Consider the following 23,671-nt stretch of genomic DNA (forward strand, 5'->3'; position numbering starts at 1 on the left):
AACATTGATGGTATGAGCCCACGTACACATGAATGGATTTCACGCTGAATGGTTTCCCTTTCCCCAAACAGAGTTCTTTCGACTGAAAAAGGCGGGAAACCAATTTCCAGATATATATATATACATATACATATAAAGGTATATATCATCGGACCAAGTTCGCCTTTGATATTCTCTCCTCCCCGACCCACGCTCTGACGGCGAACTAAGCCAAATGGAGTCCACTCTAAAGGTTTCTCTTCTTCTCTCTCTTCATTTTCCTTTCTTATTTTCTCGAGAAAACCACTCCGATCGTTTCTCACAGTGGTATTAATCCAATTTTGTAGTTTTTTAGTCTTTGAATTCAAGGTATTCTGCGTTTCTATAAAAACTGATTCATTTCCTTTCGATTCCTGTTACAGAAATTCTTCGGTTATTCGATCTTCCGGCCGTACCAAAAAGAGATTATCGAGAAAATTTTAGAGGGAAGAGATTGCTTGGTCGTCATGGCTACTGGAAGTGGCAAATCATTGTGGTAAAAATTTACTGTTTTTCTTATATTATTTTTTTGTTATTTGGTTATTTTATGCTTCAAAATTGTTCTTGAAGATCTATGTTATTTGGTGGATAAACTAGTTTGCTATTAAACCCTTTTGTTTGAATCGTGTAATAAAGCTATCAGGTTCCTCCATTGGTTGCAAAAAAGACTGCTGTAGTCATAAGCCCTCTTTTATCTTTGATGCAAGATCAGGTACCTTCATGGCTTCACCTATCATCAAATTTAGTGTTTGTATCACTAGAGTGAAGTAAAAATGGAATGGCTATTCCCTTGCAGTGGTGAATGATTATTAGTCTATTTATTATACCTTTTTTAGTGAACCCGAATGGACATTATGATGAAATTATTATTCAATTCCACTCTGTTCTAGTGAACCAAAAGGGCCATTAATGCATATTGGGCTATTTTTGTAATGCATAGGTTATGGCTTTAAGACAACGGGGCATTAAAGCTGAGCATCTCTCGAGTGCTCAAACTGACTCCAGTGTGCAACGCAATGCTGAGAGTGGTCAATTTAATATTCTGTACATGACTCCAGAAAAGGCATGTTCCATTTCTACCAGGTAATTGTGAAGAGAAATTTTGTGTGATTCATTTCTTGTGCATGTTGCATACAATGCCACAATACGATTGTTTATCTAGATCTATACATGGTGCATTTGGTTGTCACAATGTGATAAGATGCAGTGGAACATAGTGCATTTGGTTGTCACAATGTGATAAGATGCAGTGGAACACCCTGTGGAGGCCTCACATAAGATTTCTTATTTTTTTTGGTGTTAGGCACATCTATTTCATTGGACTGAGTTTTGAGATGATATAGTGTTGGCTTTTGTCTTTTCATTTTTTACAGTATATGCACATTCATTTCCCATTTTGATTAACTATGGGATGGATTAATACCTTTCTTATAATTAAATCCTGCCATCTGCTAGTTGCAGGCATTTTTTGTTTGTACATGCTCTTTTTTTTGTTTTTGTTTTTTTCTTCTCTAGGATGTGTTTGGTTTAAGAAGAAATCTTAACAATGAGCATGCTTATGAGTTCAAACTATTTGCACATATCAATTGTAGCTGTATATCTATTTGCATAATTTACATGTGTGTCTATTTATGTTGTTGTGTGTATTTAATTTTTGTTTATATGCTAATTTGAGTTGTTGTCCTAATCTACATATACCTCAATTGCAGCTTCTGGTCAAATTTACTTAACATGGGAATTTGCCTATTGGCTGTTGATGAAGCACATTGCATTTCGGAATGGGGTCATGATTTCAGGTTAGGTTGTTACTGCTTTATATTTATTACATGAGTCTTGTAGTTTTTGGTTAGGTTGTTGATTTCTGGTTAGATTGTTACTGCTTTATATTTACTACATGAGTCTTGTAGTTATTGGTTATTATTAGAGCATCTCTAACAATGTTCCCATAATCATAAGAACCTATAATATGGCACGATGAGCCAAAAAATAAATTCCAGAAGTGTGCTATCCATCGTACTAAATTTTAACACGATGAAAATTTTACTATATTTTGCCCCCACAAAAATGCTACATCAATTAGCTTAGTGCCAAGTTGGCACCATACAATGTTGCCAAGTGTGCTATCAAATTCCACTACGACAAATTATTTATTTTATTTGATATAACTTTGAATTAAATTAACGAATAAAAGTTTCTTTAAAATATAAATAATTGCATTAAACTTTAATGTTTATAGTCATTGCGAAAATATATAATTAGGTATGCATAATCACATTGTACGGTGAAAACTGAATCGTATTGTGATTGTGCTAAAAAAATAACAAATGCATTGCTAGAGAGTCTTAAAATATTGCATTTTGATGTTGTAGTGTACCAAAGTGTAGCATTGGAAAGATTGAAAGATGACCGTAGTTTTGTGTGTGGTTTGACATGTATCACTTTCTTGACACTTGCTGTCAGTGTGAACAAATGAAAAAAAGAAAAATGAAAAAAGAATAAGTGGGCCGGATACAGGACATTTTGGTTAAACTAAAACCAGAGTCAAACCTGTTAGGACTGAGTAGTTGGCCTTGCTAGGATCAGACTTTAGTCCTACTTTGTGACGATATATCACTTTCAGACTAAATAATCTTGCACCCAATTGTCTACGTGACATGCAGGGATCTCCACTATAGGGTCACTGTCCAAGTTATCTCAGAAAGATTCTGTTTGTGCTTCGTTCTAAAATCTTTCACTTGCTCTCTGATGAAGACAAATTATTTAGAACTTCTTGTTTTTTTTTTTTTTTTACTTTCTGAAGTTTTAATTCTTTTGAATTTTGTGGTACTCTTCTGTCATTAACATCATTGCAATTGCTTCAAGAAGTCAGTCTCTTAATTTTGAAACTAATTGAGCCTTTTCTAATGATTAGAAGGTCAGCTATACTTTCCTTCCATTCTCAGTCTGGCTCATGTTTTCCATTTGTTAGGCCTGTGAATGAGCCTAGCCGAGTTCAGGGGAGGGCATGCAGGCTTGGTTTGGATAATTCATGAGCTTTTTTTAGTAGAATTGATGTTGGTTTTTTGGTCTGACCAATGGTCTCAAATGGGCCTATACTTGGGCTAGTTTTTGTCTGAGCATGAGTAGCTTGAATCATCTTGCAATGTTAGAGTGTTCACAAGCCTATCAAGCTGAGTCGTGCAATACTTAACTCCAATTGGTAAATTATGGAACTCCAAAGTAGAATTGTGTGGCCTTATTCATCACACAGATGGTCATTAACAATCTGTTTGCTGAACTTGAGTAGCTGGGTGCATCTTCAAGTTTTTTTTTTTTTTGGTGGTCTCTCTCGATCATATGCCCTTTGTCTTTTTTCTGTATATTATTTGCTTCGCCAGAAATGTATTCTGGAAAGTCAGAAATGAAAATTTTACTATTCTAGGCAGGAAAGTAGAAATTGATGACACATGTATTGACACTTTTTTTTGACATTATTTTTATTGTTCAACTTTGTCATTGTTATTGTAGATGTCTTATCTGTATTCTTTTCATCCTGAGGAACTCTCTGTTTTCACAGGGTGGAATACAAACAGCTAGGCAACTTGCGCAATATTCTTACAAATGTTCCATTTGTTGGCTTAACAGCAACTGCTACTGAAAAGTAGGTGTTTCTACTAATACGTAATAATGCAAGTTGAGATCATTAGTTTTTATGTTTTGGTGGATTCCATTATTGCTCTTGGTAAAACAAATTATTACTTGAGCGGTATAGTGTATGTAAGAATGGCAAACAGATTACAAAGACATTTTCACTTCACTAGACAGGGTTTTCTCATGTTACCCATTCTTTTACTCTTCACTTGTTATCACTGTTTGTATTCCTGAAGAATATGCTATACTTCAATTCAAGCCTTTCTGATTTCATGGCATATCACTTCTTGTTACTGTGCATATTTCTTCTTGATCTCCTCAACTCTAAAAAAAAGTTTGCCTTACCAAATTGTTTTTAGATTTGGAGTTTTCCATGCCTGCAATTATCTGTGTGTGTGTCACTTGCACACAATCACACAGTCAGATTTATACTCATTAAGTAATTTGCATCACTTTTAACTCATCTTAGTGGAACCATCTCCCAACTTATTGTGATTACATGAATCCTTTTTTGCAATTTCACATGTGCACATCACTTTCCCTTGCAATTGAACAAGGCCACAATTTTTAATTGCTTTTTAACCATTGGATCGCATGCCTGTGTACATAATTAAGATGCATTATAAGTTTTGTTTAATAAAGGTGAAGTTTTGATGCCTTTTAATATATCTCAGCACATCTTAAAATATCCTCTTTGATGCCATTTTATATATCTTACTTATCAAAAATAAAAATAAAGGGGAAGTTTTAACATCATAATGTCTTCATAACTTGTCAGTCTGTTATCCCATCTGGTACTGATTTTGTAATACAGATCTATATGTTCCTTTTGTTTATATAGGTCAATGTCTTTCAACTTTCTTTCTTTCTTTTCTTTTCTTTTCTTCTTTTGATAAATCGACTTTATGTTCAAAAAGTTATAAAGGAGCTTTCATCCTGTCAACATGATTAGATACTTTATTATAATTACTATTATTACAACTGTATTTCAACATGCCTTCATTGTTTTTTAATTTTTCCTTAGTATGGATGGATATAAATATATTTACGTATTTGCTTCATATGTGTATGTTTGCATACACATATTTGGGGAGAGAGAGAGAGAGAGAGAGAGCTATGTGTGGGTGCAGGAGGGTATACCTGACTACTTCTGTAGCTGCTTCTAGTTCCTCACATATATTGTTAAGAGTTTACTTGTAAGCTTTGCTAGTGATGAAAAAAGTTCTTTGTTTTTCTTTTTCACTATTCCAGGGTTAGGATTGACATTACCGATTCCCTGAAGATGAGAGATCCTTATGTCACTATTGGTTCATTCGATCGCAATAATCTCTTTTATGGTGTCAAATCTTTCAAACGTAGTTCTTCATTTGTGGATGAGCTTGTCGGGGAAGTCTCTAAATGTGTGGCCAATGCTGGTTCAACTATTATATACTGTACGACTGTCAAAGATGTTGAACAGGTCATTTTCCTAATGCTTTTATGTTTACAATCCCCCCAACCCCCCTTTTTTGGTAATGGTAATGGGATTTTATTGTTGGTGTACTCATTGATTGTTATATATGTATCTGGACTTTATTTGTGCATGTATTTGCATCTAAAATGAATTGAATCTATATATTTGAACTTTGTATTTATATTTATAATTTGTACCTTAATTATTGATTATGTCATCCAATATTGTAATATTCCAATCATTGTTGTTATTTGTGTATGCTACGACTCTGCACGATTGTCACACCATGCATACGATATGTGTGTCAAATATACATTTTATTTATAACTATTGAACTCTAAAATTCGGCATCACTAACACTTTGCAAAGTTTTATGTGAAATTTCCATGATTCTATACAAATATCCATATATATATATATTTTTTTTTTCTTTCAAAATTTGTGTTATGGATATATGGTTGCGATATGTCTGTATCTTCGGACTTGTGGTGTTTCCTTTTCATATATTTTAGTTATTGGTCATAATATAATGTGGAAATATAAGGCTCTATTCATGGGCTTTCAAAGGCTAGGTTTATAATTCATGTTGACACCTAACATGCTGTATCATCACACATTCCCGTTGTCTTGGTCATGAAAGTTTATTGTTAAACTTTTTTGTCTTGTTATGACATTTTTCATTATCATGTCTTCCTCAGATTTTCAAGTCACTTCTTGAGGCTGGAATCAAGGCTGAAATATATCATGGTCAAATGAACAATAAAGCTCGGGAGGAGTCGCACAGGTTTTCTGCTTTTGCCATTGATGTCTCTGAAATAGCTTTGGTAGTTGCTTTCAATGAAATTAATGTGCTGCTTAAGTATCCAATAGTATATTTCATTTTAGTAATAAACTTTGCAAGCACAGTCCTTTTAAATTTTTGGATAAATTACAAATACACCCCCTGAGGTTTGTTTAAAATATGAATTGTCCTCCGTGGTTTTGGAAATTACATCCTGCCCCTTGACGTTTCGAATTTCATAACAATTGGCTCTTTTATTAATAAATCATCAAGTCAATTAACAGTTTTTAATCATATCAAAAATTTATTTCAATTAATAATTTAGTTAATTTTATTATTGTATCGGAGAACAGTTAGATATTTTATTTTTTTAATTAATTCTGTTAAATAGAAAATTCTGACAAGGGGGTATTTGTAATTTTGCAAATCACATGGCAATATGTATTTTAAGCAAAGCTCAGGGGATGTATTTGTAATTTAACCTTTTTTTTTTTTATATTTGTTTTATCCCTTTAGAAGGCCTGTGGTTCCATCTGTTCAAAACTCATCCCAACACCAACACCAACACCAACACCAAACTCTTAGCAAGTGCAACTCATCCTTTTACTTCTTGTTGCAGATCATTTATAAGAGATGAATCGGATGTCATGGTTGCAACTATTGCTTTTGGTATGGGTATTGATAAGCCAAATATAAGATATGTGATACACTATGGCTGTCCGAAGAGTTTAGAGTCCTATTACCAGGAAAGTGGACGATGTGGTCGAGATGGTATAGCTTCTATGTGTTGGCTTTATTATACAAGAGGCGACTTTGGAAAAGCTGACTTCTACTGTGGAGAAGCAAGCTCAGTATGATAACTTTTGTTTCTACCAAAGCTCATGTGTATTGAAAGATTTGTTCTATTATTTTTCAGTCTTTTTTTAGTTTTATTTTTTTTATCAAATTATCAATGTTCTTAATATCATTAGATCACTTATAACTTGGCCTTCTGTGCTAAATTTTGTTACATTTTTTGTTTAACCTGCGTTATTATTTTATTTTTCGGTCTTCATTCACCAGGAAAATCAAAGAAGAGCTATTATGGAATCGTTTATGGCTGCACAACATTATTGTATGCTGACAACTTGTAGAAGAAAGTTTTTGCTGGACTATTTTGGGGAAAAATGTACACCTGACAAATGCGGTTCGGTTTTTACTTGAACCTGTTTCCTTTATAGTTTGTTTTAAGCCTTTTTGTTTTAGTAACTTTTGCTTATAATTTCCTATGTGAACTTTGAATTTATTTGTTGAGAATATATATTGATTTTATTTTTGTATTTGTAAAAATTAAAGGCCTAAGGATTCATGTAGCTGACCCCATTTGATGGGACTTAAGGCTTGGTTTGGTTTGGTTTGGTTTGATTTATAAAAATTAAAGCCCTGATATAATTGACTATACCTTGTAAGTGACTTAGTGTTGCTATTTTCATATGATTAGCTCGTGAGTTTGGTGCCTAAACTATTTCTGGATTGGAATTTGAGATATAGGATTTTCATATTCTATCTGAGGGTTTTATACTTGTAGGAGAAAGTAAATCTATTTATATACCTACTATATTTGTAAAGAATATATGGTGGAATTTGTAAATCATAGTAAAATTGTGGGCTAATTAAGTTTTTACTTTTTATTTAATGCGGATTCGGGTGGGCAAGGATTATTTACACCATATGAGTGAAGGACTGTTCGCACTTTCAATTAGATGTTGGCAAATAGTTGAATGTGTTAAAATATGGTGGGGATGGCGATATAGGAAATCCTGGATTTGTGCAAGGCATCAAGATTTGAACTTAAAAAATGAGTGCTGCGGTACCACTGGTATTTTGGTATAAAAAAAAAGTGTTCTTTCAACCTCAATTGCATGCTGGTGTGAGATTTGGTGTTTCCTGTGGGCGACATGCTGGTAGGGCTTTTTGTTATTGGAAGTCAAGTGGAAAACTTGTTCTCAAGGGATGATGCCATGATGGTAAGACGGCAGGGATGCAATTATTGTGCGACTGTAATCTACACCTTAGAGGGATGACATATGGAGGTGTGGACAAATGTGCCGACAAAAAAAGGTTAAATATCTCCTTTTGATTAGATATTTTGATGATACTTATCAGCTCTCAGGATTAGTCCACACATCAATGCCCTCCTACAGTCATGGTACTTGATATGATCCACTCTCAGGATTTACTTTGATAGGGGATAGTTCAGATTTTTGTTCAAAGGGGTGATGAATAGTCTACAACATTAGAGATTCCAGTGGTCCTTTGGACGTCTTTCTGTGCCATTTTTAAGTTTTATGAATGGTTTATAATGTGCCCTTTATAAAGCCCCTTGAACTTTCATGCCTATTATGACTACTATAATTGAAGTCTTCATTTTTCTGAAACCTTGTTGAGAAAGAGAAACCAAATGATGGAGTTGATCACGTATTCAGACTATGACATTCTTAGTAAACCGAATTCACAATAGAAATGTTTCCATAGCATGATAAACTAGAGCCGGGTCCTGTAACTAAAAACTGTTGATTGACAGTTAAAATCTGCTTGGAAATATACCGGCTATTGGCTCTTGTTGGCTCCTTAAAGTGTTTCTTGATGTAGTTCTCTCAATACCATCTTTGGAACATTCTAAAACTAGCCAAAATAATTGTAGGAAAAGCATTTCCTTTTTGTTTGGAAAGAGTATGAATGCTGCTAATAGAAATCTGGAGGACAATGGACGGAGGTTGCTGTAAGGTACCAGAGCACCACTGGGACCAAGATTGAGAATTGGCTTGTAGTCGTAAAAGAATGTGTTTCTTGATCAGGATGAAGGCAAGATGAGGACATTGAAGCGTTTCACTATTTAAAGCAATGAGATTACAATAGACTTTGACAGGATTGTGTAGTTAGTGGAGTAATAATATATTTTGATTTTCAGTGAAGAAGCACTTTCGGAATTTGTCAGTGATGCGTTGCTGACTTGATGAAACAGTCCATTAGCATTTGAGAAGCAATAAAATGCAAAAATGTCTCTGGGTGGCAAAAAATGTTGACTGGTGGAAGCTTATCGGCATTGGGTTTGTTGACAATTATTGGGGGGAAACAAATAAAACTAATGTATAAGTGGTTCTGGGAAACTTCAAAATTTAATGAGCAGATGATGTCTTGAGATGATTGAATGGTTCAGAGTTGGAAAAATCCAGAATATATATATATATATATATATTTGTGGTGTATTTTAGTTAACGACAGCTTAAACATGATGAGTTGACGACCAACACATACAAGATAGTCCCCTGGAATATTTTATTCAATAACTACCAAGCAGCCAAAACTCCAAAGGTAACTCTAACCACAATGAAAAACTTCTGTAAAGTTAATGTCTCTCTGCAAGAAGCTGCAGCGATTCCCTCTTTGTCAAAGTCCTCAATACCCATTGATGAACCTTTCTAGGGACCTTTCAAACCAATGATAACTCTAGATCTTGGAACACGATTAAGAACCTTTAATGGTACCTCTAGAAGTTGCCAGAAGTTGTGCCCATGCTGAAACCCGGGCCTTCTTTGTGCACATTGGATTCTAGAAGCTTTGGGATGTAAACAGGCTGAGAAGAAGTGGAAATGACATTGGACTAGTAGTGATAATATAGCATAGCTTTAGAAGCTATTATACATTGTATTTATCCTTTTTTAAAAAAGGTTTAGATTTTAGCCAATTAGAAAGGTCATTCATAATTTAATGTTTTGGAAAGAAAGTTGAGATACTATTTGTTCATGGCCTTAAAATGCCTTGGAGTTCCTTATTTTGAATCTTTTGATATACTTGTAATAAATTTCCAGTTTTTGTCAAATTTTAAATATCTGGAATGAAGATCTACAATAGTTATCATTTGATATTCCTTGTCCCTATAAAAAATTATGCAGATGTATCTAAAATCTGTGCATGTTTGCAGGAAATTGTGATAATTGCACCACTTCAAGGAACGAGAGTGACATGTCTAGAGAAGCTTTTCTTTTAATGGCTTGCATGCGAGCATGTGGGGGTAACTGGGGCCTCGGTATGCCTGTAGATGTTCTTCGCGGATCTCGAGTAAGCTTTCCTGTGTTGAGCATAAATAACATTCTTTGATATAGCTGGTGTGTATAGGCAGATGAATCTTTATTGCATGTTTGGTGTGGTATTTATTAAGTCAGTCACTTTAGACATGAGATAAACTTCAATTTCTTGACCATTCAATGACCTTAAAGGATTGCAAATGTTTAATATTTCTGGAAGTACCTTTTCATTTGTGTTTTATTCCTTGTCCACATGTTTCTTCGTTGCCTTGTAATCCTTACTCAGCACTGAATTCTATATTTTCTCTCCCTATTGGTTACAAGTAAAGTTCAGTTTTGGTTGGGCAGAAAATTAAGCCCTGAAAACTTTGGAAACAAAAGGTTCAAGGATGCATCATAGTTTCTTCTTTTTTGGCAATAAAGTGCATGTGATCAATAACTGATTGTGTAGTGGTTGACTAGGATTGTCCAGCAAGATTCTTAAGATAAAGAAAATTCTTGTGGAATTTAAGAAATGGTACCTATAAAAAAATTATTCATCCAAGAAAAGTACATATGTATAAGAATAAAAATGATATTAGCGGCCTTTGCTGATGAAATAATGGTATTGATGTTCTGTTGTATTTTACCTACTTTTGTGAAATTCTGAATTTATTTTCTCCCACAACTGCTCGTGTTTCAAGTTATACGGAATCAAACACTTGCTTCACTTGAACCTGAAAAAAATGGCTCTACTGTGAATTTTTTTTTCCACTCAAATCTACTTTCTGTTTTCTCCATTTTAAATTTCAAGACACATAAAGGTATATCTTCTACTCAAGGATTTCGCTGAAGTATGTTGAGTAATAGTTGCTGAAGATTTCTGTTCAATATGTACTGGGATTCATAGACCTGTATGGATGCAAGTGTTTTACCAACCCCAGATTTTCAGCACGTGATGAAGTAATTAGCCATCAACTAGACCTAAAAAAGTTTCGTGGGATTAGGGCTGCAAACAAATCGAGCCGTTCATGAACGGGTCAGGCTCAGCTCATATGTTGGCTTGTTTATGTTCATTTATTTGAGAAAAAAAGTGATCTCGAGCTGCTTTTCACGGCTCACTTCTTAAACGGGCTGATTTGGAACTTGTAAGTTTTCTGAATGAATCTTTATATTTAGTTGTGTCTACTACAAAGATTACAACCGATATATAGCAAAATTAAACCTAATCTGAAATAGGAAACAATAGACCCTATACAATCAACCTAATATTCACACAATCAATCGACCCTATACAATCAACCTAATTGATATATTTCCATAATTAACATATTAACATATATTTTCACACCCTCGCTCAAACTCAAGGTGGTTGAGTAGAAAATACAGAGAGTTTGCGGAGAAGAAATTGAAAGCGAGCAGTGATGTGAGTCTTCGTAAAGAAATCAACAAGTTGCAATGTTGAAGAGATGAAAGGAATCAAGATGGAGCCAGACTGTAGATGCTGACATATAAAATGACAATCAATCTCAATGTGCTTCGTCCGCTCATGAAAGACAGTGTTATGTGCAATCTGAATAGCACTACGGTTGTCACAGTAAAGGGAGGTCGAAAAGACTGAGGGACATCCAAATTAGTCAAGAGACAACGAAGCCAAACAATCTCAGAAGTAGCATGAGCCATAGCACGGTACTCAATCTCGACAGTGGAACGTGCAACAACAGTCTGTTTCTTGCTCTTCCAAGAAAGTAAGGAATCACCAAGAAACATACAGAAGCCAAGAGTGGACTTGCGATCAGTGACATCACCAGCCCAATCAGAATTAGTATAAGCCGCCAAATCCAAAGAGGAAGTAGAAGACAACAATAAACCCTAAAATATAGTACCCCGGAGATAGCAAAGAATTCGAACCAGAGCAGCCTAATGTGTAGAATGAGCAGAAACGAACTGACTAACCACATGAACATCATAGGCAAGATCAGGGCGAGTGACCTTCAGATAGACTAAGCAACCCACGAGCTCTTGATATAAAGTAGGATCAGCGAGAAGAACACCATCAGTAGTGGTGAGCTTCACATTAAGCTCAATGGGGGTATCAGAAAACTTGGTGTTAGTAAGACCGGTAGCACGATGAATAATCTCATTGGCATACTTGGCCTGAGATAGAAAGTAGCCCTTGGGAGAAGAAGATACCTTAATATTAAGAAAATACTGTAAGGGATCTAGATCCTTCATTTCAAAGGTGCGGAAAAGATGCTACTTGACCTCAAAGACAGCAGAAGAGTTGAAGCCAGTGATGATCGTATCATCCACATACCCATACAATAATAAAGCAACAAATCTAGCAATGGTGTAGAGAAAAAATAAAACAGAGTCCTAAGCACAAGAATGAAACCCAAGTGCAATAACAGCAGTCTGAAAGCGATCATACCAAGCACGAGGAGATTGTTTCAGACCATACAGAGCACGCCGAAGGCGACAAACCTGTCCAGGAATGGTGAAGGCCACGCATATAAATCTCCTCTGTGAGATGACCATTAAGAAAAACATTCTTAACATCTATTTGATAAAGGTCAAGAACGAGCAGCAGCGACAGAGATCAAAGTATGGATAGTAGTCATCTTGATAACAGGAGCAAAGGTCTCCTCATAATCAATATCATACTCCTGTGAGAAACTTTTGGCAACCAAACAAGCTTTGTAGCGTTTAAGATAACCATCATAATGAGTCTTGACTTTATAGATCCATTTGCAACCAATCAGATTTTTACCAGCAGGCAAAGGAACCAACTCCCAAGTATTAGTTTTTTGTAAAGCAGACAATTCATCCTCCATAGCTTGAATCCAATGGGGATCCTGACAGGCCTCCTTGTAAAATTGAGGTTCTGAAAAAGAATGAATAGTAGACAAAAAATACGATAGGAAACAGAAAAATATGTATTAGACTAACTCAACTTTTTTAGAGTATGACGCGCTTGAGTAGGATATTGGTGTGCAGCAAGATTAGACTCATCAGAAGTAGGAGGATCAGCAATAGGAGTAGAGATAATTGGTGAAGGGAGAGCCTGGCGACGAGAATAAACTAACAATGGAGGAGGAGGAGGAGGAGGACGAGGAACAGGAGCAAGTTGGGGAGAAGGAGAAGGAGAAAGAGAAGGAGGAGAAAAAAGAGTAAGGTCATGGGGAACAGTAGGGATGTACCTATCAGGAGGGACCTCAGAAGGAAAGGGATTAATGTGAACTAAATTTTCTTTGGAAATTGGAGTAGTGATAGAAGGAAGCTGAAAGTAAGGCAGACGTTCGAGAAAAGAAACATGATGGGAGAAGTAAAGACGACAGGAAATAGGGTCGTAACACCGATAGCCTTTCTGAGTGAGACTATAATTCAAAAAGACACATAGGACAGACTAGGCACTAAGTTTAGTTCGATCTTTACGGGGGACAAAACAAGTAGACCCAAATACACGAAGGAGGGAGTAATTGGGAAGTTAAGAGAACAGAGTCTCATAAGGAGATCGACAGAAAGAAGGTGAGTAGGCATATGGTTAAGAAGAAAAGCAGCAGTAAGAACTGCCACTCCCCAAAACGAAGCTAGAATTGAGACAAAGAGAAGAAGAGGCCACTCCCCAAAACGAAGGTAGAATTGAGACAAAGAGAAGAAGAGACCTAGCTATCTCAAGGAGATGATGGTGTTTACGTTTGGCTCGACCATTTGGGCAGTGGTATCAATACAAGAAGTTTGGTGAATGGTACCTAAATTGGCTAAATACTCACAGAACTCAGTTTTAAAATATTTCCCCACCCAAGTCAGATCGTAACAATTTAATGGTAGCCCCAAATTGTGTAGTGATCATAAATTGAAATGTACGATATATTTGGTAGAAGTCATATTTATGAGTCATAAGATAAACCTAAGTATAACGGGTGCAATCATCAACAAAAGACACATAGTATGCAGAATCCCTTTTAGTGAGAACAGGAGAGGGTCCTCAGACATCAATATGCACAAGAGAAAATGGAGAAACAAAAATAAAAGTACTTTTATTAAAAGGTAAAGCTGATATTTTGGCAAGTTTACACTCCTCGACATTCATCAATTTGACTGGGGGAAACTTTATCCAATAATCCTAACTGAGCTAAAGATCGTAAGCGGTCAACAGACAAATGACCTAGGCGAGAATGTCATAAGTAAAACTGACTCGATTGAGAATCTAACTAAAATGAGGAAAAAGCAACTGGAGAGGTGGATAGAGGGAGATGCAAGCTTTCTATCACATAGAGGTCTCCAATTCAACAGCCGGTCCCAATCTGCTTCTTGGACACCCGATCCCGCACACAATAGACAGAAGAGGAAAAGATAACATCAAAACTAGAAGTATCAAATTGACAGATAGATAATAAACTAACAGATAGTTGAGGAACATAAAGAACAAAGAGAATAGTAACAACAGACACGGCAGAGGGTAAGACAGACTCAACAGATAGAACAAGCATATCAGACTCATTAGCAGTATTAACAGTAATAGCAAAGGGATGAAGGATATAGATTTGAAATAAGGAAAGGTGAGGAGTCATATGATGAGAGTCACCAGAGTTAAAAAGTTAGACAGAAGAGGAGATACCTGAAGAGGACCCAAACAAACCTGAATAAAGAGAGGTGAGAGCAGAGGCAGATGAGGATGGCTGAGAGGTGGACAGAAGATGCTGAAGCTGAGCCATTTCGGCACGCAAGGAAGCCAAGTCAGGATTGGAAGCCAAGTCAGGATTAGAAGCTGGAGCAGATGCAATATAAGCAGCAGGAGGTCGAAATTGTGTCTGAGGCAGCTGAGAAGACTGAACAGACTGATGTCTCTTCTTGGGACAGTTGTACTTCCAATGGCCTTTCTGATGGCAAAAAGCACTCATCAGAGGCTAGTGGCCCCTTCTTGGGCTTTGCGTGGGCCTGAAGTTGATAGGGTGGTGGGGTTGACAATAGGGGAGACCGAGTAGAAGCCAAGAAGACAGATGGAGACAGAGTCTGACTAGTCGTCTTAAGACGGGTTTCCTCGGAGAGGAGCTCATGAATAATAGCATCCACACTAGGGAGAGGAGACCGATGACGGATGCCACCACGGATAGCCTCATATTGAGGGGAGATAATCGTTAAGAACTGCACTAAACGACCTTGTTTCCGAAACTCAACATAAGCGTCTGGTGCCTTAAGGCTAGATGGTTCCATGAGAGCCAATTGACCTTAGAAACCTGTCATTTCAATGTAGAAGTCCTGAATAGATTGATCCTGCTGACGAGCACTCTGAATAACTGTATCCAACTTATACTGCTTGGCAAAGTTGGACTGTTGATACACACCTAATAAATAGTCCCACACCTCTTTGGCAGTACTGTATTTGGAAAATATCATTCCAATACGGTCATCCACAGAATTATAAAGCTAGGTCAGAACTTGGGCATTATCACAATCCCAAGTGTTACAGCAAGTTAGATATCCTTCTTGTTTTAGGTCCAATGGACGAGAAACAGAACCAGAAACATAGCCCCATTTTTTTTGACCAAGAAGGAAATTTTTTATAACACTAGCCCAATAAGCATAATTGGCATCAGTGAGTTTACATTTGATGGCTTGGATTTTGGTGTCTGTCATTGTAATAAACCAAAGATTAACAGGTTGAAGGATAATAATAAAAAACAAGTAGGCAAAACTATAAATAAGTGTTTTTTTTTAAAAAAAAAAACCAAATAACAGTACTAAATAGAGTCAAAAGTCACGAACACATACAAACAGAGAGAGAGAGAGAGATACAACCAGACATAAAGAGGCCTTCGAAGAGACCTATGAACCAGACACAAAGAGGCTTGCGAAGAAGACTAGAGAGACCCATGAACCAGAGAGGCCCACGAACCACAGGGAGAGAGACGAACGATCCCTGAGTCGCGACTTTGAAGAAGACCAGAGAAGACTTCGAACAACAGGTGTGAACGCAGAGGAAGAATTTCAAATGATCAAGGCCAGACCTAGGGTTTCGGACGTGGCTCTTATACTATGTAAGTTTTTTGAATGAATCTCTATATTCAATTGTGCCTACTACAAAGATTACAACCGATATATATAGCAAAACTAAATCTAATCTGAAATAGGAAACAATCGACCCTATACAATCAACCTAATATTCACACAATCAATCGACCCTATACAGTTAACCTAATTGATATATATTTCCATAATTAATTTATCAAAAAAAAATATATATATATATATATTTCCATAATTAACATATTAACATATATTCTCACACTTAGATGAGCTTGGCTCGGTTTGTTCATGAGCATAAGCAACGCACAATGACAAGTTTGGAATATAACAACATTTGAAGGCCATTTAATTTTAAATTTAAACCACTTTTAGGCTAGGAAGCACGGATATGGATAACATATGATATGACAAACCAAATTAAACCAAACCAAGCCTTAAGTCCCATCAATTGATTACATGAATCCTTCTTCTCTACTCGACTCTATCAAAGGCCATTTGGTTAGTCAAATTAAGGAGATTCATATCTTTATTTATTACACTAGCCCACGTCAATCTAGGTTTGCTCCTTCCCATAACACTTCCATTCACTGTCACTATATTGCATTTCTTTACTATTGCCACTGTTGGTCTCCATTATATATGACCAAATCATCTCAATCTATTCTCTCCCAGCTTATCTTGTATCGGTGCTACTCCTATCCATTCACGAATATATTCATTCCTAATTTTGTCTTTTCTAGTCTTGTCACATATTTACCTTAGTATCCTTATCTCAGCCAACGCTCATTTTATTTACATGTTTCTTAGTTGCCTAACATTCCATTTCATACAACATCGCTGGTCTAATAGCCATTCTATAGAATTTTCCTTAGTAAGTACTCGTTTATCGCATAGTATCCCAGACGCACTTCTCCACTTATAAAAGTAGGATACTGGTACGGTTAGGATACGTTTGTAAAAAAATTATTTTTTAAATTATTAGTAGTGAGTTATACATAAGCTCAAGAATGTTGAGAAATTACACTGTAATTTTATAATGCAAAATACTAATATTTAAGAATTAGGAATTAATTTAAGCCATTAGCTAGTTTATTTATTAATTTTCAATAGGTTTTACAAATATTTTGTTTCAATATCAAGTCCAATATGTTTACATCACAATAGCAAAATAATCCACATGAATTTGTCTATGTGCTTTTCCCTTTTACATTAGTAAAAAACATTGTATGTAAGTTTACTTGATTAGTTATTATTGATATTTGATTCTTCTATTGTTATGTTCACTGGTTAATATTTACTTTCTATGTAGTTATATGAAATATGCATGATACAGTAAGGATACACCAATTTGACAAATTCTATTACTTTTAACTTACTATGTTCGTTTTATCAAAGAATTAAGCAAAGTATTGGAAAAATATTATTGTATTTATCCTCGCAATTAAGTTATATTATAATGCTATATAAGAAATGCTATAATTCTAATTTTGTTTTTTCTGATAAATACACTTCTAATTTTGGAAAACAAGTAATACGTGACTTGAAGTATCCGATACTTTAACAATAAGTATCTGATACGTAAGAATTAATGAAAAATTAATTAAGAAGTATCTGATATTTTCAATAAGTATCCAGGAGTGTCCAAGGAGTATCGGTATTCAATATGGATACGATACAGATACGTCTCCCTTTTAGAAGTATCTGTGCTTCATAGCCTTTAGGTTGCGTTTGGGTCATGGATTTGGGCAATGATTTGGAAAGGGAAAATGAAAAAATGGGTGAAATGTGAATAAAATATAGCTATATTTCACCTATTTTTTTCTTTTTCCTTTCCAAATCTCTACTTAAATCCATGATCAAAACACAACATTAATGTCTCAGAAGCAAAATACGTGCAATGTATACTCTTTTATGTTTGAGCGGAACACTAAAAAGGCTGACAGACAGCTTTTTGACTTCAAATAAATACAACTTTTTATGTGATTAGGTTTAAATTTTGAATCAACAAATAAGAATGTAACGACTGTCCTAGTGGAGAGCAACCTGGTAAGATCTCTAGTCGAGTTTTCCAAGTCAACAATGAGCTGAGATTGAACATAAAGGCTTAGGCTTGACTTGGACCCAAACACTCTAAAATTAGACTGAGCTGAGATTGAACATTCATGTACTCGACTCACATCTGCTCATCTGTAGTCCTACCTGGGATTATTCACTTTTGGCTTGATTTGTCTTGAGGCACCTTCATGTTTCTAATAAACTAGTTGTCTTTAAAGCTCTGTTCTTCTGGAGGAGCTGCTATCCCTGTGATTAACATTCAATTTTCTCCAGCACCTTGATCATGCACAAGTTATTGTTGCACTCTTTGACTCTATGAAGCACGGGTGTGGGTACGATACGGGTAACCGATATGGAAAATTCTTGAAAAAGTAGGGTACGGGTACGGGTACGGCTGGGGTACGTCAAATTTTTTGTAAAATTTTATAACTAAACATCCAACATACAAATCAATGTTTTAATAACAAAATTAAAAAAAGAACAGTTTATCTAAAAAGTTATATAATTCTTTATTTTTCTTTTTTGATTGTCTAAAATAGGATGTAAAAGAGAGCAAAACCATGACTCATGGGTAAAGAGTGTTGGAAATAAATTACTTGATATTTTCCAAATTGAAAGAAGAATAATAAAGGTTGCAACAAATTCTAGCAGCTAAAAAAAAAAAAAAAAAAAGCCTCACCGTACTGGTGCCATACCCACGATGTTCCCAAATGTATTTGCCGTACCTGGCATGTACTCGGCGTACCCGGTACGTGTACCTGCACCCCGGTAAGTACCCGGGACTCAACGGCACCATTTTTGGAGTACCCGTGCTTCATAGCTTTGACTCCACATTTGAAGTTAAATACCCAACCGTTATTGAAATTCTCATTAAAATTTCAATTTTTTCCCTCATTTAGTCTGTTTGTTTTAAACTGTTTTGTGGCTGGCTAGTTCTGTTCCTGATACTTGCCATTCTTTGTGCGTCACAGTCCAAGAAAATTCTCGATGCTCAGTTCGACAAGCTCCCATTTCATGGGCTTGGGAAAGAGTTATCAGCAAATTGGTGGAAAGCACTAGGTTACCAATTAATTTCTCATGGTATGTATCCATGTGTAAATAATTCATAGCTAAGCAGATTTTAAGTTTTTGAACAATACTATGTTTATTTGAAGTTTGTTAAACAAAATCTGCAACTTTGGTGCAGGTTATTTGACTGAGACTATTAGAGATGTCTTTAAGTTTGTATGGTAACTTGTTTTCCGCCTATATCATCTACACTGCAAGTTATGAATTTATAGCATGTTTCCCCCTCTTCTCATCCTCTATGTAGCTTTTATACATCAGCATCATCCTTCAGATGGAACCTACAATGAAAATGTTGAAAATTTTATTTTTCTATGCATCAGTGTGAGTCCTAAAGGAATGCAGTTTCTGAGCTCTTCCAAACCTGATCATCAACCTCCATTGGTTCTGCCGGTGACTGATGAATTGTCTGGCAATGAGAAACCTAGAAACAAGCTAGGTGAAGTTAAAGAGTTCATTGGTTTGTCTCCTCTGGAATATGAGGGTCTGTCAGAGGTACTTACTTCCAGCATTCTAAAGGGGAATATATAGACTATTATAAGTAGGAAAAGAGTAAATTATTACCCCATGCTTTCTCAAGCGTCACATTTTCCTCATCTTCATTCTCTCTTGTTTTCAATTTATTACTATTACAGAAGCCATTTGAAATTATTTTGCTTTTTTACTATATACTCCCTCCGTCCCAAAATAATGGTCCTTTTTGGGGAATCCAACTTTTTTTGGTAGTACAATTATTGCTTTTGAAAAAAGTTAATTTTCCAAAATTATCCTTTTGATAGTACATTTTTTGGGAATATCAATGTCATAATTGTACTTTTTATATTGTTTATTAATTTAAAAGAAGGGCAAAATAGGAAATTTATATTATTTTTGTACTTGATTTTTTAAGAGGGACTAATATTTTGGGACAATGAAAAATGGAATAAGGGACTAATATTTTGGGACGGAGGGAGTATGTTTGATCGCTGTAGTTATGTTATGTGCGTGTCTCGGATTAGTCTTTAGACCATAGATGTGCTTTCTTCTCCGTCCTTTCACAGATTGCCTTTAAATGAATGTCAACTGCACACTGACCTTAATAACTCCAATATTTTTCTTGAATGCATATTTTAAAAATTTTATGATTTCCTTACATGCTTGATAGACTATGGACAGTGTAATCATTCTTTCCTAGTGCAGGCTGAGGCACAACTCTATAAAATGCTTTTAGAGGAGAGAATGAAGCTTGCAAGAGCTGTCGGAACTGCTCCGTAAGTTTTATGATATGATCAACACTAGCTAATCCCAACTGCAATTTACATCATTACTTTGCAGGAAAGAAACCGTTTTTACTTCTGCTGTTAAATACCTTCCACTTTGCAGATATGCTATATGTGGTGATCAAACATTGAAAAAGATAGTATTGACAAGGCCATCTACTAAAGCGAGGCTAGCAAACATTGATGGTGTCAACCAGGTATATCAAAATCAACCACACGCATGTGTTCTATTTTCTTCCTAGTTAAGTGTCTTGATCATGTCATGCAATCTCTCTCTCTCTCTCTCTCTCTCTCTCTTTTTTTATGATTTTATTTTTTTCATGCAAATTTCTTATATGGGGTTGCTTGCTCATGGATAGAATACTGGCTTTCAACTGCTTGTTTCTTTTATGAATTTGGATGAATTAAGGGACTTTTCAATTCATTCTATGAGTTGCCTCACAGCTTGTGTTTGTCTAAAGCACAAATGTCTTAAACGATACAAAGCAGTATGTGGTTGCTGGAAGAGTAGACATTTGTTACAGATTGTTCATTGTGATTATTTCTTGTTTGTCAGTGCTCTCTGCTTGTCGACTCATCAATTGTCTAAAGCTTCCTTTTATACTCTGTCCAGGTCTCACTGTTTGGTTTGCTGCTTGACTTTTCATCCATGATTTTTCCCCCCTGGAACTTGTTACTTTCTATGCTTTCTTTAGGAAGATGTGCACATTAATCTTTAGTTCATGAACTTTTTCCTTACTACATGGTCATCTGTCTTCAAGGATGATGCATGGAATGGAAGAGAGCAGACAATCTAGTGTCTTGTATTACCTCTTTTCTGTCTTTGATACTGTTTCTATTTCCAAATCAGTGATTTGTTGAGTGGTACTAATTAGTTGTTTAAAACAACCCAAAAAGTTTAAATTTATACATGCTGACGTCCAACAGCATCATGAATCATGATTAATTTTCCATGACCAATTGTTTTCTGCATCAAAGTCAAGGTATTACCCTTTTTTTTTGGTAAGAAGGTAACACTTTTAGTTGTCTTAGTCTTTGACCAATATCCTTGATCCTCTTATTCATGTTTAGAAAAGGTTTTCGTACAAACATGCTAATACTTTTTTCCTGATTTCTCCCTCACAAATCTGTCCGTCCCCTTCATGTATTCGATGCCATTGCTCTCTGATACAGTTGCTTCTAATGTTGTATGAAACCTAGAAACATCGACTATGGGAAGAGATTAACTTGTCAGTTAAGTATGGCACTTTTGGGATGTCACGAACCACATTGGACTACACCCTGCCAGTTTTAGTTGTGTGACAAAATTTGAAAAACTATTTAAAGAGAACCCTAGATGTTAATTGATCTTTTTCCTTTGACCTAGCAAGTAGCAACAAATTTATTTGTCTAAACTAAAGCTTCAATGATGCTGCAGCACCTCTTGACAAAGTATGGGGATCATTTTCTTCGTAGTATTCAACGTCTATCACAAGGGTTGAACCTTTCTTTGGACGACGATGCAAGCATACAACCAAATATTACAAAACCAGTGTATACAACACCAAACCAAGAAAGGAAATTGACACCAGCAAGGTTTGAAGCTTGGAGAATGTGGCATGAGGACGGTCTCTCATTTCAGAAAATTGCTGTAAGTCTTAGTTAGTGATTACCTGGTTAAACCTTATTTTGTTATAGGGTTAATTCTCCACCCCCCCTTCCCCTCTCTCTTCTATTGTTCTTTGTAGAATTTTCCCGGTAGATCAGCTCCAGTTAAAGAGGACACTGTTATTGGATACATCGTTGATGCTGCACAAGAAGGATGTGCAATTGATTGGATCAGATTCTGTCGGGAGATTGCACTAACTCGTGAGCTGTTTGCAAATATTCAGGCCGCCATCTTGAAGGTTGGTTCAAAAGACAAGTTGAAGCCTATCAAAAATGAGTTGCCAGAAGAGGTGAGCTCTATGAATAAAAAGTACTAATGCATTAGAGGTATATGCAATTTAGAGACTGTTAAAAACTAAAAATTGAAAAAAATTCACTAAAGACCAAAGAAAAAAGACGATTTTTTTGACTTTTCAGGTCTGTCTAGTCTAGTAAAACCTAAAAGTCTAAAGGTTTTTGAATTTTTTTTTTTTAAAGGGTTCACTCAAGTCCAACAAAAAACTGTTACAACAATTGTCTAACCCCTCCTTAGTGTTGTGCTTAGAATGACATTTGGACCTCAATTACACACCATATTTATGTATATATATCTTGCTAGGAAACTTACGTTTCAAATAATATGTGAGCCAGAATTTTGGTTTTCATTTTATTTGTCTGAATGCTGATAAGTGATAATTATGATTAATGATGCCAGATAAGTTATGCACTTATCAAGGTATGTTTGGCAATACAAGATTTGGGGATTTCAGCAGAAGTAATTCCACCAGGTCACTGCAGAGCTGATGAACATTCTAATGTAACATCAGTGTTACTACCAACATCCAATCATCCATGCCACACTGAAGGAACTCGTGAATTTCGAAGATCAGTTGAGAATGCTGTTGGTCATTATACTGATGATCTACTTTCCCCTAGCAAACGACATAAAGTCAATGGAAAAGAAGAAAATTCACTTGCACCGGAGGCAACAGAGAGTTCAATGTTAAGTTGGCTTGAGAACTACAAAGATGGGGTAAGTGGTTGACACTCGATATCATTTAAAAGACAAATGACTTTTTATTGTTTTAGCGTCTTCCTCGCTAGCTAAGAACGCTAAATGGATGCTATTGTTCGTGTTATGCAGGTTTCCCTATCTGATATTTTGAAGCACTTCAATGGATCCACGGAAGAGTCTATTGTTGAAATGCTGAGCTGCCTTGAAAGTGAGTTCTTGATATTTAAGAAGAATAACCTGTATAGGCTTATGTAATATATGTCAAGCTTGTTTGCCTGAAGCCTTTCTTGTGTAGTTATAAAACTTCATTAATAGAAAGTTTATGTAGCCAGTATAACACTTGGCAAATTCTTATGGAAGTGACTTCCTTAATTTGGAAATTTTTGGTAAATATGTTGGCTCTATGTAAAATTGCCTGCCTATTATGCTATAAGATTATTAGACTTGTATAAGCTAAGAAATGTAAAATTTGCTGACTGTATCTGGATAAAGTTTGCTAATCCTATGCTAATTGTACATACAACTGAGTCTTTGTTTTCTGGCACAATATGGTTTCTGGAAACAAAATTGCGTTTGACGTGCATTCTATATCACACAACTCAGTTCTCTCTCTCTCCAGTACCATCCACACCGGCTTAACTTAGATCTCATTTGAAAACAAACCATTTTAATAATTTTGACTAAAATATAAAA

General features: G+C 35.6%; 1 protein-coding gene across 2 annotated transcripts; it reads left to right on the plus strand.

Annotated features, from left to right (window-relative positions):
* Window positions 1-23,369, plus strand: LOC114318451 (uncharacterized). Of its 2 annotated transcripts, none has more exons than XM_028265341.2 (20): window positions 1-232; window positions 402-514; window positions 655-730; window positions 959-1,101; window positions 1,728-1,814; window positions 3,575-3,658; window positions 4,900-5,107; window positions 5,800-5,885; window positions 6,502-6,733; window positions 6,945-7,068; window positions 9,847-9,983; window positions 18,985-19,093; window positions 19,200-19,242; window positions 19,402-19,573; window positions 20,258-20,328; window positions 20,441-20,534; window positions 21,755-21,967; window positions 22,065-22,274; window positions 22,679-22,996; window positions 23,108-23,369. In XM_028265341.2, the coding sequence occupies exons 1-20, from the start codon at window positions 215-217 to the stop codon at window positions 23,231-23,233; spliced, it is 2,664 nt and encodes an 887-aa protein (XP_028121142.2). In that variant the 5' UTR covers window positions 1-214; the 3' UTR covers window positions 23,234-23,369. The 2 variants fall into 2 exon arrangements, with proteins under 2 accessions (XP_028121142.2, XP_028121144.2); XM_028265343.2 differs by having other exon boundaries at window positions 25-232; window positions 22,209-22,274.
* Window positions 23,370-23,671: the final 302 nt, after the last annotated feature.

The sequence above is a fragment of the Camellia sinensis genome, chromosome 3 (assembly GCF_055761805.1).
Source record: "Camellia sinensis isolate YWXY chromosome 3, ASM5576180v1, whole genome shotgun sequence".
Classification (NCBI taxonomy): domain Eukaryota; kingdom Viridiplantae; phylum Streptophyta; class Magnoliopsida; order Ericales; family Theaceae; genus Camellia; species Camellia sinensis.